Source organism: Penicillium canariense (genome assembly GCF_028826845.1).
Source record: "Penicillium canariense strain IBT 26290 chromosome Unknown utg000004l_segment0_segment0, whole genome shotgun sequence".
Classification (NCBI taxonomy): domain Eukaryota; kingdom Fungi; phylum Ascomycota; class Eurotiomycetes; order Eurotiales; family Aspergillaceae; genus Penicillium; species Penicillium canariense.
The window spans coordinates 4,800,223-4,816,786 of NW_026622731.1; the positions used below are offsets into that span (position 1 = coordinate 4,800,223).

Here is a 16,564-nt window from a genome sequence, read left to right on the forward strand (position 1 = left end):
GAAGCGCACGTGATACGTGTGGGGCTCTGGAAAGAGAAGGTAACCACATTCTATTTACCCAATGGCAGTAATTGAACACCGTACTTTTGCCCAAGATTAATACGTTCTTCTTTCACCGGTCGGCGCTCAATTCACTTCACCACCATCATCACACGATCAACATGACGCATATCGGCCTTTAACGTTCACAATTTGACTGTTCGAAAATCAATCCAGAGGCAAGCAACACGGCAATGCAGATGGATGGCTCACATCTGTAGGTTCATCTGTGGGCTCTCCATTTTTCACTGAACGCGCCCTCAGCAATCACTTCAACGTGTTCCTCGATACTCGGGTAAATCACGACCCTTCACCGGTATTCGACCAAATTTGCACAAAATGGGAGGTCACAGATTAGGGAAATTATCCGACTTAGGTTATTTGCGACTTGTGCAGTCGGAGTCGTGTTCCCCAATTATTTACACCCTCACTAATTTATCTGCGAATTGAGGATGTTCCCGGACTCGAATTCTTTATTGCGGGCCATCGGCCTCTAGACCTATCTTACCTGCAAAATGGTCGTTGTTGATATGCCTTTGCCCAATTTTCGTTTTCCCTGCGGTAGCGAAAACGACAACCCAAAAGGAGGTGAATCTCTATGAATTCTTACCTTGGCCTGGAGGGTGCTGTTTTCGCGAGTCCCTGGTGTTGATATGATTGGCCCATGTCTCCGTTCCCGAAGGGAGTCACTGCCTAGAACATTCGAAGTGGGAATCCTGGAGGGAGTCCCGGAGGAAGTTTCAAGAAATCGAACTTTCTCCCTCCACTCATCGCCCGCTATGGATGATACTGTCTCGAGTATGGTAGCCCAGAATATTAGAGAGTTGTTCGCTATTTGTGGAGTTGAAAACAGCGAGGAGCTTCTTAAGTCACTTACTGCGCATGCTGTGAACCATCGTGAGCGAGCCTCCGCCTAGTGCTAAGCTAGATTGGGTCACTGACTATTTTTCTAGTTCGCGAAGCCCAGCTCAGGACTGGAAAATGCAGCGGGACCGAATCCATCTCCCGGCCAAAAGCAACGACATTCGAAACTCCCCTCACTCCGCCAAACGGCACGCGTGGATCTGAGCGCCTTGAGAAACTGGCTGCAACGGAGGGTAGAACGACCTACAATGATATGGTTGGCCCGGGAGAGCGGAAAAGGAAGAAGTGGAAAGGCGGTCATGGCTTGAAGTTGATGGATCAGCAACCCCGAGCATCTAGGAGTAATGAAAGTGGAACTTCTAGCGATAGTGCTCCCCAGAGAACCCCGTCGCATCAAACGCACCAAACGGTAAGACATGATTGCTTCAAATCCACAGGGCAGAGGAAGGAGACTCATGATCAGCTTTTAGTTTCAAGCCGACGAAACCAACCCACAGCGGTTGCCGACACCCCGTGATAGCTCCTTGCCATCAATTTTTGGTTCAGCCTCTGAAATGAAGATCGTAACAACGATAATCATGGAATGCGTCAATTCGAATTCCGCTATAGCGAAGTATGGGTACAGTATCATCGTGTATCGCTCAGGCTATGATACCCTCGGGCCTTAATGTAGAATCGCTATATAACAATTACAGAGAATTCAATCTCTGGCATGGAATAATATACGATACGTAAACGATTTTGCAGTATGGATGGATGGATGACTTCATTTACCTAAGCCCTCATCAAAATTTTATGCAGGCTGCAGCAACTATGTAGGTCCTTTATGTATATGTGCCACGTACTGTACATACCACTTTTTAAGCGAAAACTAATTTATTCGTCCGTAGAATTCGCGACCAGTCTATCCTTCAGACACTCATACCTATGGCTCGGTCCGCATCCAAAATACGCTATCCTGTGTTTTCTCGCTGACAGAGAACCCCTTTGTTGCGTAACGTACTGGGAGATAATCTTACTTGAGGATTATCGTACTGGTAGACAATCGTACTGTTAGAAGCAGGCGTTACGCGCATCGGCCCTGGAACAAAGGCCTGTAAACAATAATGAATGACTTGTACACAAAATGGGGTGGAATGTGCTTTTTTTTTTCCTTGGCCTTGGCCAGCTTTAATTCCACAAGAAACCAATGCTCCGAGTTAGTTTTTGCTGGTAAGGCTTACTACTGTAACTACTGTCTTCCGCCAAACAAGAATTGAATTTTACAACGTTTATTCTCTTGGCTAGCTGAAGGCCTTGGTGAATTCCATTTGAATCTTCATATAGCTTAACTTTCTCTGACTAATCGGCCTGGGTGCTATCTGGCTCGTATCAACTGACGAGAGTGGGCACGGTGTGGCTGCAATCTAGGCGACCAGACGGTACAGTAGCTCATGTCCTGCTTGAGTGCCCATTGCACCAAGAGGAGCGCGACTGTATGCGGAGCGCTCTGTCCGAGTAGGGGATCGCTCCCCATCAAGACAAACTCTTGACGCGACTGGAAGCGCGTACGATTATGGCTGAGTTCATGATCAGAATCGCTCTCTTGGGCCAATTCCAGGCAGTATATTCAATCGATCTCGGTATGGGAGAAGTACACACACATATACAATTTATTAAAGTCCGGCGGCTAAGCCGAAAGGGCAACTATCACAGATCTACCAATACATTTCCTAATAAATGTCCTGTCTCCTTAGAGCCCATACATGGTTACTTTCAGTGTATCATTCCAGCCGTCATTATCATAGTGGGTCCTCGTGGGTTAGTAATTTTGTTAGTAGGCTGGCTTGAAGGCGCTTCTTGAAGTGTTCAATCTCCTATTCTCGGCAGTTGAAGCTCGTCTACCGTCTCTGGCACGAGGCGATTGGTGTGGGTTAGTTTGGGGGAAAGAAATCACATGTGTTCGCCAACATGGTTAAGCCGTCGAGCGGGCCGTAGCGATTACGAATCGTATCGAGGCCCGTACTGCCTCTAATTTCGGCAGCCAGTCCTGATTAGGCGATTTTCCGCCCAGGAAGAAGGATATATTGCCTCAGTGGGTATGGGTGCATTGCAGCATTTCAGTCCGGTGTCTGGTCCACTTCCGACATCGAAAGAGGAAGTGCTCCACGGTCTCTCTTGCTTGTTCACATGCACACTGATCCGCCTGAGCTACGTTGATTCGATTGAGATATCCATTGAGTCTAGCCATGCCAGTCCGGAGTTGGGCCAGCACGCTCGCTTCTTTCCACGATAATCGATCGTACAGCTGCCGGGTGTGTTTTCCTGGGAGTGCTGTATCCACTCATTTGGCGTATTTCCCTACGTTCTCTGGCAAGCCTTTGTTGGTGGCTGCTTTTAATCGTGCGATAGTCAGTGTTGTTGACTTCATTCGGGGGACCTGTGCTTGAGGGGTAGCATCCTCGTGGGTCGCGGCCTGCGCTTTCGCCAGGCCCAACAGTTGGTTGTCTCCGCTGGCAGGGACCCAAAGAATATTGATTTGGTTTCCGTGTCTCCGTAGTCTCCTAATCCAGCGCCGCTCGAAATTAGCCTCATCACTCTGTTTTCTTCGAACTTTTTCGAAATCTTGGCCTGACCCAAATATGCCTGGAGAGTACTGGGGAGGGTCTAGCGCAGTTAACCCTGTCGAATTAAAAGCCGACCAAGGTCAAGAGGCTGTCGAGACCTAGATAAGTTGGGCGCGACGCATTTAAAATAGAATTTAATGAAATCAATGAATTGGATAGTATGGTGATGCCGGTTTCGAGTGGCCCTGTACTGCAAAAAGGCTATTACGGTGAATTTCCTGTATTGCAAACACGAGACGCCTTCTGCTCTGCCACGGAGGAAAAGCTCGCACTACGTTTGGGCAAATCTCGAGTTATTGAGTACTATAAACCCTTGTTTCATTAGAATGGTGAAGAGCGAACTTGAGTGGTATTGAATCTAGCTATCTCAATCAACTTTTCCAAGCAATTACTGAATAGTGCACCTGCTCATCTTGTCCCATATAGCTGCACCTCACGCGACTCAGTAGATCATGCAGTCAGGGCTGTACTAGAGATAACTTTGGAAAAAACAGCGAGGCTATAGGCCAGAATCAAGTGCATCACGTAGAGGCTGGGTCTCCATCCTTTGACAACACCAAGCCGCTCGAGTGGTTGAAGAATGTACAATCCCGCTCCGGCAAGGTTCAAGAGAACCAGCCAACAATATTCGAAGGCAAGTGATGGCGGAGTACCCTTTTTCTCCGTCAGGGCGTAGATGGTCGGCACCAATGACAGCAGAATGAGAGAGATGCAGTGATAAGGGAATCGGTTGCGCATGGTTTTCGCGCTCGATTCACAGAATAAGAAGTCAAGCATGTTGCAAATTGCAACAATTGTAAACGCTGATATGTACGCCATTTGAATGGTACTCTGTGGAGGGAACAAGAACACAGTAGTAGGAAGAGCAGTTGTCCAGATGAGCAAGAGAAATGATCCCAGCTCTAATCCCTGCCACTCAGCAGCAGATTCGCCCTGAAAGGCACGTAGAAACCGGTAACAAAGGCCAGAGAAACACCATAGCATAATGCCTGCTCCAAACAAAACCACCGTTAGGGTATTAATGATGGGCGAAGAGGACAAATGTAGAATGAGAAATTGCAGCACGAAGAGCGTGAAATAAGCAATTCCGAAAAAGCTGGTAGTAGCGATCAACGCGCAGTCACGTAATGGCTGAATTTCTGATGAATACATTGTGGAGGCTGTGGTTAGGAGTTCGATGTTTGTAATATATCTGGCGACTCTGGGATACTTATATTTGCAAAGTGACAATGAATACTGACACGAGTTTTTGACAGCGGCGTTCTTTTTGCATGAGAACGGGAATCAAACTTTTGTGGATGTTCGGTGATTTGCCCCTCATTTTTGAGTGTTTCAACGTATCTGACTAAAACGAAAGACTTCAAAAAATGCACTTTTGAGTATTGATTGGTGATACAATTGGTAACATCCACTTAATTCATGCAAGGCTTCGGAAGTTATAAGGCTGCCTTGACCATCAATGACGGTCGCTCGCATTCTGTCTATCGGTTGCGATGGATGAAATCGAACGGATCGTCCGGCAAATCGGCCAACAGCAAGGGGAAAACATTTACTACCGATCATGCTACTCTCTTTTCAAACGTTTGCAGGATCTGGTCGCTCGGTCTTCCGATGACTTGCATCGAATTCATCAGTCTGGACTTGCTGGATCTCCCACTTATGGATTTGATCCCGTTTACCAGACTATTCAAGAGCTGAGAGTGTCATTATACGATATTATTGACCAAGCTTGCGATGCACAATCGGCTTGCGAGGAACTATGTCCCGTCGACCCATCGTTTGCTGCGGTTGACGCCTTCAAATCCCTCGGGCGGCTGCACGGCCATATGTAGGTTAGCTGTAAAGACAGCAGCCTTAGTGAATACCGAAATTAGTACTTTTAGTGCCTCAAAGAGACAATTAAATCTGATTGGACGTGGTATTCTACAAATTAAAACTTCATATCAATCTTCAGTTCCTTTTCATAGCCCCGAGTTTTCCCCTTTTTGAGAGTCACTTAAATCGGTGCGAAAATACTCAAATGCTTTTCGGTCGCAGTGGTCACCTGGACCAGTGAAATTATAAAATTATCGTGACTAATGTACTCAGACAATAAGACCTATGTGTGAAGCTTTGTTGATGCTGCCAAGCCTTTTTTGTATGCTGTATAAAGTCACGAATTATAGGTTTATCTGTCCTAATTTGTATTTCTAATATCGAAGATTTCATATTTGAAAACATCAGATGCAGCAGCAAAATGCTTGAATCGCCCAGGTGAAAAAGGAAGCAATGGAGAAAGCCACTGAAAGCCATGCCGCCGAAAGCGTATTTGGCCCGAGGTTTGCATGGGCACCAAACGTATGTAAGACACTATTAATACCAGCAGTAAACAAACTATAAATCACTGTAATACCAATTGTCGCAATGACTACCAATAATGCGGACAACTGCTTATATCAGTTACTGCAGCCAATATAGTTTCAAGTCAATATAAACTTACAGTGCAAGAGAGCACTAAAAGCTTGCGTCCTCCAGAGAAAAACACTGCTCTGATCGCACAGAGCATGGAGAAAACTGTTGACGAGAGGCCGAGAATATAGAGCCAGATCACTGCTTTTGAAAGCTTGTGGTATCCTTGAAGCGCGCTCTCATTCAATCCCGGAATCAGATTTTCTAGATCGGAGCTCATAGATCCGAGGATGTTTGATAAGTCAAAAGCAAAGGATGTTTTAGGTGTGGAGCACCAATTATGCTTGTCTTTACTATCTTTACAATAGCTGAGAAGCCCAATGGAATAATAATCAGGTAGGCTGCTTCTGAGTTCCTTGACCAACGAGTTCAGATGATCTTGAGCCTGGTTTGCCGTATTCTGGACTGCAGAAGTTGCCGCATTTATTCCGTCTTCTGTAGCGTCCGTCGCACCGTTCACAAAATCAGTTGTGCTCTCCGTGATACTCGACTTGTCAATATCTCCGAGGCCGCGTGCCCGGCGAAGGTGGAAGCTATCAACAGCCGGAAAGTTGGTCAAGTTTACCTATTTATACGATAAGATAGTTACTCAATCGCCATAGCGAGACTCCTACCTTCATGAAGTATAGATTAGCTGGTGTAGAGGTCGAGGTACAGCCGACAAAGACAACACCGAGACATATTGACGTGGCAATAGACGCCAATAAAGCCCCAATAGAGACAAACTGGTCAAACTTGGCCAATCTATGGAGTTTCATGTTTATCGTAAAAGTCTTAGCTAGGATACTCGGACAAAGCACATCGATCGTGGCAAAAACTGATCATTTTATATTGAAAAAGACCCAAAGGATTGTTTTTAGAAGAGAAAGAGGCTAAAATTCTGGGGCATTTTTAACTGCTTCACCGCACACTTTGAGAATATGACATGCAAATTTTTGGTAATGAAGGAATGCATCAGGATATTACAGTCGATAGCGAAATCTGCTTCAACCCTGATGACTGATGACTGCTTTTCTTTTCTCGGGCCTCACTGCCAAGGCCTTACCGCAAATCCTGTGTTGACCAGACCACACTAAGTTGAGGGCCACCGTAAGATGCCGCTTCTCAAGGTTTATCATCCAATATTCAAAGTGGTGGGTGTAATATTACGCGAGTAGATACGTTACTGTAAACGGCTATGGCAGACTGGCCCTCAACTTGGTATGTCCGATCAATAGAGGATCTGCGCTAAAGCTTTGGCAGTGGGGCCCAAGAAAAGAAAGCAGTCATCAGTCGTCAGGGTTGAAGCAGATTTCGCTATGTAATGACATGCTATTCCTTACCGCTCTCAGACACGACTTAGTGAAATATTTATGATGACCTATTCGGGTAGGACTTCCTCACTTAAATATCCAGATGTGTGTGTCCAACGAAGAACAGCTTTTGAAAATTTGTTTCTCCGGCTGGCTACTTGAGCCGTCATGGAAACTTGTATAAGCCATCGCCACATCTCTAGCTGGGATTCATATCATTTTCTGTTTTGATATATCTCCACTTAAAACCATGCGCATTAATCAATTTGAAGTAGAACGACAAGAGCGAGAACTGTTTAATCATAAACAGTTGCTATTCAAAGGCTCCGCAAGGGTTGATATGTCTCGGCTTTACTTTACGAGAACAACTAAAAGGCAGATGGATGACGGTCAGAATGTGAAAAGACTTCGGGATATCATGGGACTTCAAGGGTGCCAGCGGTTGATGAATGATTGCCATGTGCCAGTCTTGATACCAGCGGTGGACTGGCAACATCGGGTGCGCCTGAGAGATACAAATGAAGCTATTCCCGACTTGGACGTCGATATCAATCATTACGTCCATGCGCAAAGCCACGAGAGCTTAATAACTGCAGCCAGGGAGCGACTAGGCCCAAACAGCCAATGGTGGATTGCTGATATCTATGTGGTTAAGGAAGAAGGTTTGTCAACAAACAGGAGGATGAAACTAATTTGCTGAATACTTGTATTCATCAGAGCATCAGTGGCTAACACGGAGATCTACACCTACTAGATGAGACCAAACCAGTCCAGAAAAGTCTTGTTAGATCTTTACAAGAACACTTTACGAACGAGAATTCACCATCAGATGGCCTGGTATACCAACGTATCCGATACTACGAGGGAAAACTTGATGCTTCCCCAAACCCACTGGCAGCAAATCACTGGTGGTCGATGCTGGAGGTCTTCTCTAGAAGGGGAAGAAGTAAAAAGGGCAAATATTTAAAGTCGTTCTTCAAACACCCGACACTACCCCAAAAGCTAGATACCTTGCTGGTTATTCCCGGGATCTGGGAAGGCTTGCATATTGGACTACTGCATAAGGTGACAGCTATGAAATGTGATGAGGTGAAGCTACCTTCTGAAAGACAAGATATCTTCGGATCTAACCAGTAATTCTTTTTACCCAGCCAATTTCTTGCTACTGGGAACACATACTAGATACGTTTCAAAAGATTGTGGGTGGAGACAACCGGCTTCTTTCACTGATCGATGCCGCAACGGTGCGGATACTGGAGTCCCGGGCCCCTGGCGTGTCTGAGAAAGACCTCAAGATACTAGAAAAAGAGATGTTCAGCGAAGAGAGACGGCTTTTTTGTTCGGTGGAAGATGATGGTCAGCGTGCTCTCATATGGGAACAGTTGCAGAAGATTGAGTATCCTATCCCGACCCTCGAAACCTTTTTCAGAGACAGAACCTACCTCGAAGTTGGAAAGGACGCCATGAGTCGGCTCTTTATGACAGATCGAGATAGAAAACTAACTGTTGACGAGGCTGTCTGCGACCAATTTGATTCGCATCTTCGGATGACAATGCCATCGATGCAGGGAATGCTGAAGAGGGACCTCTATGAATTTTGGAGGTTTAGCTTCCAATATGGATTTGAAATTGCAAAGCATTTGGAGCTTACACAACATAGACGCCTTATCCCAAAAACAGATGAGGATAAAGAACATCTAGATACGCTTCCCCAAGATACCCTCAGTACTTTAACAATCTGGCAGAACTTCGTCTGGGTGGCAAAGACAAGAAATTTCAAGATTTCTGCAGAGCATGACGTGCCTTCTCATCCACCCGAGATACCGAATCCTATATCTTGCGATTATCCAAATGATGATGATAAAGAGATTCCGAAGATACAAAGAATCGGAAAACCATATGAAAATTCGGTTTTCGTGGATAGATTTGCGCTACAGGCAGAGTCATTACAAAGCTCCTTATTGACACGTCGCATCACGGCTGGGTTTCTGCGGAAATCAGTTTTCAGGGCATTCTTTCGGTATCTTGAAGGTGAAACGGCCATTTCTGAAAGCGGTAGTGAGGTGAATCTTAGTGGAGAGCCCATGGAAAGCACGAATACGCCATGGAACCCCGGCGTCTTTACTAGCCAGGGAGACAACTGGATGGAGGGCAATGAGACTACTGACGTCCCGGTCCTGCAGACGTTTGAGCCATCAATATCAGTCCAGCATCTGCCCACAAGGAATATAGATGAGAGATTCATGGTTGAAATTATTTTTGGTGATGAAAGACGAACACTGAAGCTCCCAGAAGACCAGCAAATTATCACACAGTTCTTTGACGATCTAACTCAACATCATTTTCATGTCACTATTCCTGGTGAGAACGGGAAGTCTTTGGACAATGACGCATGTCATTCTTATTTTGTTCGGAATCCATGTTCAAGACTACAGGCCGAATTTCTGTCTGGAAGTTCTTTCATTGTCTATGGCTCTACCCAGAGAATTGGGAAAAGAAGACGTCTAGACATATATGAATCGCCGCATTACTATGACGCTAAGAGCTGGCTAGAGGCTCAGCTCATCAAATTCACTGCTGCAACTAGTCCACATGAGATAGGACCGGCATTTACCAACATGACAGGCACGGAAAATGTCATTTCACTATAACAGGATGTCAGAAATCAAGATTCACAGATAGTGTGAATTGCAGAGGAACCGCAGAAGTCCTGTTATCTTTGCTATTTATTTAGCATATCAGCTATCAGCTAGAAGTATTCATTATACTAGCCTCTTCCATGGCCGAAGAGCTAACGCAATAATGGGACACGGGCTTTCAAACTTGTCTTCAAGTATTACCTGCTTCGCCCATGGAGAGCGGGTAGCTGCTGTAAAGGATACTTGCCTTGTAATCAAGTCAGAATGTGGTAGAACAGCTAGTGGCGATCGTAAGCATAAGCCTTACTCTCTCCGCATGTAAGAAACTTTATTGGACAGATATAATTTTTACAGCCATACCATGGGCTGCAACTAGGTCTGTGAAGGTTATACTGCTCCAGAACATCTTAAGTGAAGGTTGTATCACCGTCAAAGTTCAGATCGTCAAAGCATATAAGTATTGACTCAAGCTACTTTTTCGATCTTCCTGCCTTTCTTCTGGAGCGCATGGAACATCGATGCGGAAGCACTAAATCCAGGCAATGCATCCAGCCATTACTGGCGTAGGGCCCGGTGAGACCAGTAGGGCATTAATAAGAAAAGAGAGAAACAGAGGCATCGGTTTCGACAGACGGGGCTTGAAGCCTTCGAGACTCGATGCTTTTGTGCTTGCTAAAATGGTCTTACCAGGAAGTTCGGCCGTCATATTCGTATCTAATGGGAGAAAGGCTTTCTGAGAGATATCTTTGTTTATAAGGCACTATAACATTGGCATAAAGTTAGATCGTATGAGGGCCCTAGTAGTCTCCTTAAGGGGATCATACGTAAAAAAGCAGATCTAAGAATCGGCGATATGAAATATGAAAAGAGTACCCTTCTCTCCTGTAGCTGAGGGGTGAGCTTAATTTTCTCCAGCACTGATGGCTGGGAAGCTTCCCGAGCAAGCCTTGCTCGTCCTTTATCTGGCTTGAGGCACGATTTTAGCATAAAATTGAACCCTTCTGCTTCCCTCATAAGGTCAGTCTGCACGAGATTTGTATGGTATTAGACGCTAGACTTGCTAGAATACCGGGGCATGGATAATCCCTAAATAGACATACTCTAGCTACAGCCTGCCAGAATTACGCTGCTGGATAATTGCTTACTCTCATGAGCCAAGGGTGATATTCTTGGATCGACCGGTACCCCTTGGGGATCCACGCTAACCGAATACTTCCGCTCGAGTTTCCTCTGATTTTCAACAGAGCAGCATGGCAACAGGGCGCTGGGCTAGCCCAGTGGCTGTCTCAAGTTATATCCGTGAATGTTAGGGAATATGTAACAGAGATTCAAGCTGTACAAGATTGATATTGAAGCTATTTTCATGTTTTCGGACGCACCGCGTGCTGAGAGGTAACGCTCGATGAGAGTAGCGGCGCCGGGCATAGCGTGTTTTGGAACACATTTGAAGGAGATACCTATTGAATAAAGTGGTAAAACTTATATACAGAGACTTGGGGCATCGACAAACGTCTTCGTCATCAATGACTCTCTTCTTGTGGCAATTGAATTTGGATATTTCCATCTTTGAGGTCTACCTTTCCTCACAGGGATCCAGGGATGCACAGGAGAGTCCTTTGTGAGTTTGATCGTATGAAACAAAACTGAATATTTTCGCGAGAGCTTCTTTTCCTCCTCTTCGAAAATCAACTAGAAGTGGATACAGAAATGGAATTGACGAATCACAGTGTAACTTCCTTCTGTAGCAGCGATAATTCTGGGTTGGATCGGCAAATCCAGAAAAGTCCGACTCCATATAGCCGTCTGCCATTTTCTTTCCAATCAGAATGGAAGTGAGACTGAAGTGATTGTTCATCTGCAACAGTTCCTACTGTTCATTAGTCACAGAAGGGTAGAAAATGGATGTCAGACGAAGAAATACCTGTGCGACCGCCCTCATCTTCCCTTGCTGAATATCTGCGACGGCTAGGTCTTTCGCATCGAGGCACACCTGATTCCACTGATTTCCAAGGAGCCTCAGGTTAGGATCCTGAGTAAGTATGCCCTCAAGGCTCAGAGTCCGAAATAACTTTAGAGCGTTTCGGCTCAATTTAATTGCCATAGACTTTGGGGTGTAGCTTATGAGTAAGTTCAGAAGAGCTGTCCCAGTATCGAAATACCGACCTTCTATCATACCAGGACCCGTTTTGTAGCGCATGTAGCGAGCCTCTAGAGCTTTTAGCTTGCTGAGTATGTGCGCGTCTGGTTGAGATAGCAGCGCTTGTATGGGTTTCGTAATGAAATATGTATTGAGCTGAATGTCGCTGTAAGGGCTACCAGACTTGAAAGCCTCAAGGGCATGTAGCACGGCTTGGTACACGAAGCCTTCGGAGTTCAGATTCTTGATGAAGTGAGCTAAATTTCATGTCTCAGTTGAAGGTTGTCACTTACTTCTAATAAAGACCAGTATTTCCCAGCCTCGAGGGGAAAGCAGCATAAAAAATCAAAGAGCGAAAAGGCGAGGTGCTCGTGATGTGCTTCCAAGATGGCCACGGCTGTAGAATAGTTTCCTAAAGCACGATCAACCCAATCACCAAATTCTAGCACCTTGAAGGTGTTCCAACTGTCCTGAAGGAGTTTCATCCGGATCTCTTGGGGATTCAGATCCTTTGAAAAGATCATCCACTGGCGCCCTAAAGCAGAGCTAGCCTTTTCACCGTGCATTGATCTTTTCGTACAGGTGTCTTGAGAGTCGTGGCTTTCATCCAGGTTGAATTGTGCAGAATCACTCGTGACCCAAGGAAAAGTGAATTCTCCAAAAGCTGTTGAAGGCAAAGAAATGTCCATGGTGTAACTTATGCGTAACGAGGAAATATTTCAAGGCTGAGCTTGCTCGATCTGCTTAAGTTCTATATATACAGTCCAGCTTCAATCTCTTATTACCTCTGAACTTTATTTGACAGAAATCTGTTCGCTCACCAAAGGTTGAAATCAGCGGTGGGGCTAACCTATAATTTTTCGGTGATTGCCAGTATCCGGTGAACTAACAATAAATCTAGTTGAAAGTCTATCTAAAGGCCCCACTATAAAGACTAAACTGACGTTGCATTTATCACCATACTTAAATTGAATTATAGAAGATGCCAAGGGCTAGTAATTTAGTTTTCTGAGCCGTTTATGGATGTTTCATATTCAAGCCACCGTTGAAGTCCTCCATTTAATCACCGGCGTGGATCGCGGCAGCTGTCTTGCTTCTGCGGCGACAAGTCAGATGGTGTTTGCACAGTTTCCAACCAGTCTACTATCTGCAATCTTAGATAGTCACTTCCTTTTCTAGCTATCTTCCAAAATCACTATGACCGAAAGCTTATCGCTCCATGGGAATCAACAACGTTCCTTTGCACATATCTCTGGAATAAGCCCCGGTTAGGCATGGTTTATTTACCAAAACATAAATGAATTTATCATAATCGGCAGGCGTGGGAAAATATGTCGGGCTTTTCAATTTCATGATACATGTGACTGACATTCCAATCCGGGCAGCACAATAATTAATTTACTGCATGATTCAGCGAGAACAGAACGATCGAGGATTTCTTGTGCTGTTTAATGGTTCCAGCCCCGGAGCTCCTATGGTATTAATTCGATGGTATTAATTGGCAAAGCGTCGCACCAGAAGGAACACCAATCTCGATGCTTTGGGGCTCTTTTCAGTCAGAGCATCTGGCTGCATTTCGACCGGAAGTAGCTTCACCAAATGAGGAATTGCACGAAAGATTTCTTTGTAAGCTGGGTATTTCTTTTCTAGACCTTGTAGCAGATCTTTTTTCATGTTTCCTTCGAGTTGTCTGTCTAGATGAGCGAACTGGCTTTTGAGAGTCTCTTGGGCCAATGTCTGTGCGCCTGATAGAGCGATAGCTCTTATCCCTTTCCATTTATGACCACTTGGTCTTTTTAGAGTTCGTCGTGTTGAGGATTGTATTGCAGTCAGGAGCAAATGAGGGCCCCAGCTTCTCGTCTTCTTTCTTACCCAAAGGTGGGACTTTCGATTTTTACGTATGGTAACGTCTTTATTCGATTCTTCGCATAAGGTGTTGTTCCGTCGCTCACGTGGATCCTCAGTCGAGTCGAATTTTGGAACCTCCGAGCAGAACTGCACACCTGACATTTTTCCGAAGAAATTTTACAAGCTCTATTACCCCGAATAGCGACCTTTAAGATCATTTAAGACAATCCGAGAATCCGTCTGACTCTTCAAACCTAGCAACTTTTTGCGGGGCTCTTACTCGAGTCCTCAACTTGGAGTCAGACAGATGAAGCTGGGAAGCCGCGGATAGTATTTTGTCATGGATATTGTTGAAGTGCCGTTCTAGAGTCAAAACTTTCCATAAAATTGGAAAAACCGCAAGAATTGGCGGAGTTCAAGTCTTGCTGGCTATTGAGTGGACAAAGTCTCTAGCGATCAGATAGAGGAAGTGGTGATCAGGAAAACATGTATTTCAGAGCGACTGCAATCTCCACAGAGGTCCCTCAATAATTTGTTTTTCTATAGTACTGATGGTAAAATCACACCATAGTGTTTAAGCACATGTATCTAAGCATTGGGATGAAGATTCGCTTTGTCTTAATCCAGTGGAGCTCTGTTGCGGATCAAAAGCGGGCTTCCACATGGAGTTTCTTATTTGGCAGAAAGTCTAGTCCATAAAACAGAGGCCCGATAGAGAGATTACCAGAAGTAATTCTTAAATATAACACACGTAAAGCTTGTTGGTGGCATTTTATGTGGCAAGATGTATTTGTGGATTTTCCATTGTGATTCGAATGGTCTCAATTATCTGCGGGATGAACGAAGACTATTACTGAAGAGCAGTGAGATGATGAGTAACTGGAGACTCGTAAAGTCTGCTGCGGTGAAAGACTCTTATGTTAGCAGCTTGAGGACCCGTTGAAGTACTAGCTCTTACCGTTGGTTAGTCGTCAATATCAACGATCAAAGTGTGAATCGCTATTTTTAATACAATTCTGGTTTCTAAGGACACTGATCCATAACAACTATATGATTCCTCTATGTTGAACATTGTGCCTTCTAGCAGGAGGGAAATCCTCTTTCATAATGGCCAAGAGCTACAGCCAAGTGAAGCAAGAGCAGCTTCGCAAGCGAAGAGTTAACTTGCTGCGTCGTCACAACGACTTCTGGCGTTTGTACAAAATCAAGAGCTGGCTTACCATGGAGGCAGAAGATGGTAGGATCTTCACGTATTATTCTCATCCAGGCCTTCCTATTCCGACCCACCAAGAGATGGTTAGTTCTTTTCGACCTTCGAATACCTGGATAACTCTGAGAATCTTAGAACAATCGAGTACTACCCCCGATACATAAGACACCACTAGATTATGTATCAGACCATTCAGCGAATTCCGACACTCTTAATCTTCCCAACATTTTGATCTTTACCAGGTGTGGAGCAATATGGCGTGCCTTATCTAGAGACTCGAGGTGAAACCTAGTACAGAGCCCTAATACGGGACTCCATACGTTGCAATACAGTTTACGAGTTAATAACCAAAGTGAATATTGCATACTGGGTTGTCAACTCTGGGATAGATACATCCTAGTAGCGGTGTCGTCAGCCTACTTCGATATCAAATTGAAATTTAGCCCCAGAGACATTAAAAGTACTGTATCATAGGAAAAACGGTGAGGATAATGCATTTGGAAGTAATATTGGAATACTCAATGTTACCTCCTGGCGAGTGATTGAATTGTACGAAACATTTTTGCCGTCATCTGCAAGTGCATGCCTTCTATGCACTACTCACGAGTATTGTCATCATTGATTACCGTATGTGGAAAGTGGTTTAGGGAGTAAATCAAATATTCTACCGCACACGAGGCCCATATTGCGTTTCCATACGCAGATTCAGTATGATCTAGCTATCCATTGCTTGGCTAATGAATTATTTTCGCTTTACCGTTCATAGCTATCAGCATAGTAAAGACGTAACGACTTTAGTAAAAGACTTCCTGGGCCAGTAACGCGCACCGAGGCACATTGGTCCCTTTGAGATAATTCAAACCAATCGAGCCCCATTTGAAAAACTGATATAATGCTCAAAGAAATGAGGTATCTCCGAGGAGGATTTCGGTCTTCAGAGCATTCTTAAACTTTTGCGATTCTTATGCTAGACCTCCATTTCGCCCACAGTAAATCAATGGTTTCTGGGTTTCGAGTGGCCAAAACCTAGAACTTCTTCAGCACGCTTTTTTGGTGCTTTTGGTAGAGTGAATACCAATCGTTTGCACACTTGATTGATTATGCCGTGTCTAGCCAAAGTGCCTGGGCATGGTGATTCATTAATTGGAGACTGTTGAGACGTAGTGTACGACCCAAGTCATTTCAGGTATTGCTCTCGGTCCATGCTTAGCCGTGAAATTCTCTTCTTCTCCCATGATTAGAGATAGCAGATGTATTATTTTCGAAGCTTAAAACTTAATTTTGCAATACCATGCGGATATTGACCCAATGTTTATGCTCTATCTGATAGATGGCATTTTTAAGTCATCGTCAAAACGAGAAAACCTCGGTGTACACCAAGTCTTCTCCAGTTGGATATCTTAATTCTCATGATAGATAGTATCCAATAAAGGGAGACGCAAAGTCATCGTTATAGTAACTCTGACTGTAGCTTTTGAAAC

General features: G+C 44.7%; 4 protein-coding genes across 4 annotated transcripts; 3 read left to right on the top strand and 1 right to left on the bottom strand.

The window, feature by feature from the left end:
* Window positions 1–818: 818 nt before the first annotated feature.
* On the top strand, window positions 819–1,571 carry N7482_007979 (uncharacterized protein; the record flags this gene model as incomplete). The annotated part of the gene is made up of 3 exons (XM_056690103.1): window positions 819–936; window positions 993–1,312; window positions 1,374–1,571. 3 exons carry the CDS (start codon window positions 819–821, stop codon window positions 1,569–1,571), a joined length of 636 nt encoding a protein of 211 aa, XP_056542532.1.
* Window positions 1,572–5,002: 3,431 nt separating this feature from the next.
* On the top strand, window positions 5,003–5,341 carry N7482_007980 (uncharacterized protein; the record flags this gene model as incomplete). Its single annotated transcript, XM_056690104.1, has 1 exon — window positions 5,003–5,341. The coding sequence occupies one exon, from the start codon at window positions 5,003–5,005 to the stop codon at window positions 5,339–5,341; it is 339 nt and encodes a 112-aa protein (XP_056542533.1).
* Window positions 5,342–7,499: 2,158 nt separating this feature from the next.
* N7482_007981 (uncharacterized protein) lies at window positions 7,500–9,900 on the top strand (the record flags this gene model as incomplete). Its single annotated transcript, XM_056690105.1, has 3 exons — window positions 7,500–7,911; window positions 8,004–8,338; window positions 8,401–9,900. The coding sequence occupies 3 exons, from the start codon at window positions 7,500–7,502 to the stop codon at window positions 9,898–9,900; spliced, it is 2,247 nt and encodes a 748-aa protein (XP_056542534.1).
* Window positions 9,901–11,755: 1,855 nt separating this feature from the next.
* Window positions 11,756–12,591, bottom strand: N7482_007982 (uncharacterized protein; the record flags this gene model as incomplete). Its single annotated transcript, XM_056690106.1, has 2 exons — window positions 11,756–12,268; window positions 12,319–12,591. The coding sequence occupies 2 exons, from the start codon at window positions 12,589–12,591 to the stop codon at window positions 11,756–11,758; spliced, it is 786 nt and encodes a 261-aa protein (XP_056542535.1).
* Between the last annotated feature and the right edge of the window lie 3,973 nt (window positions 12,592–16,564).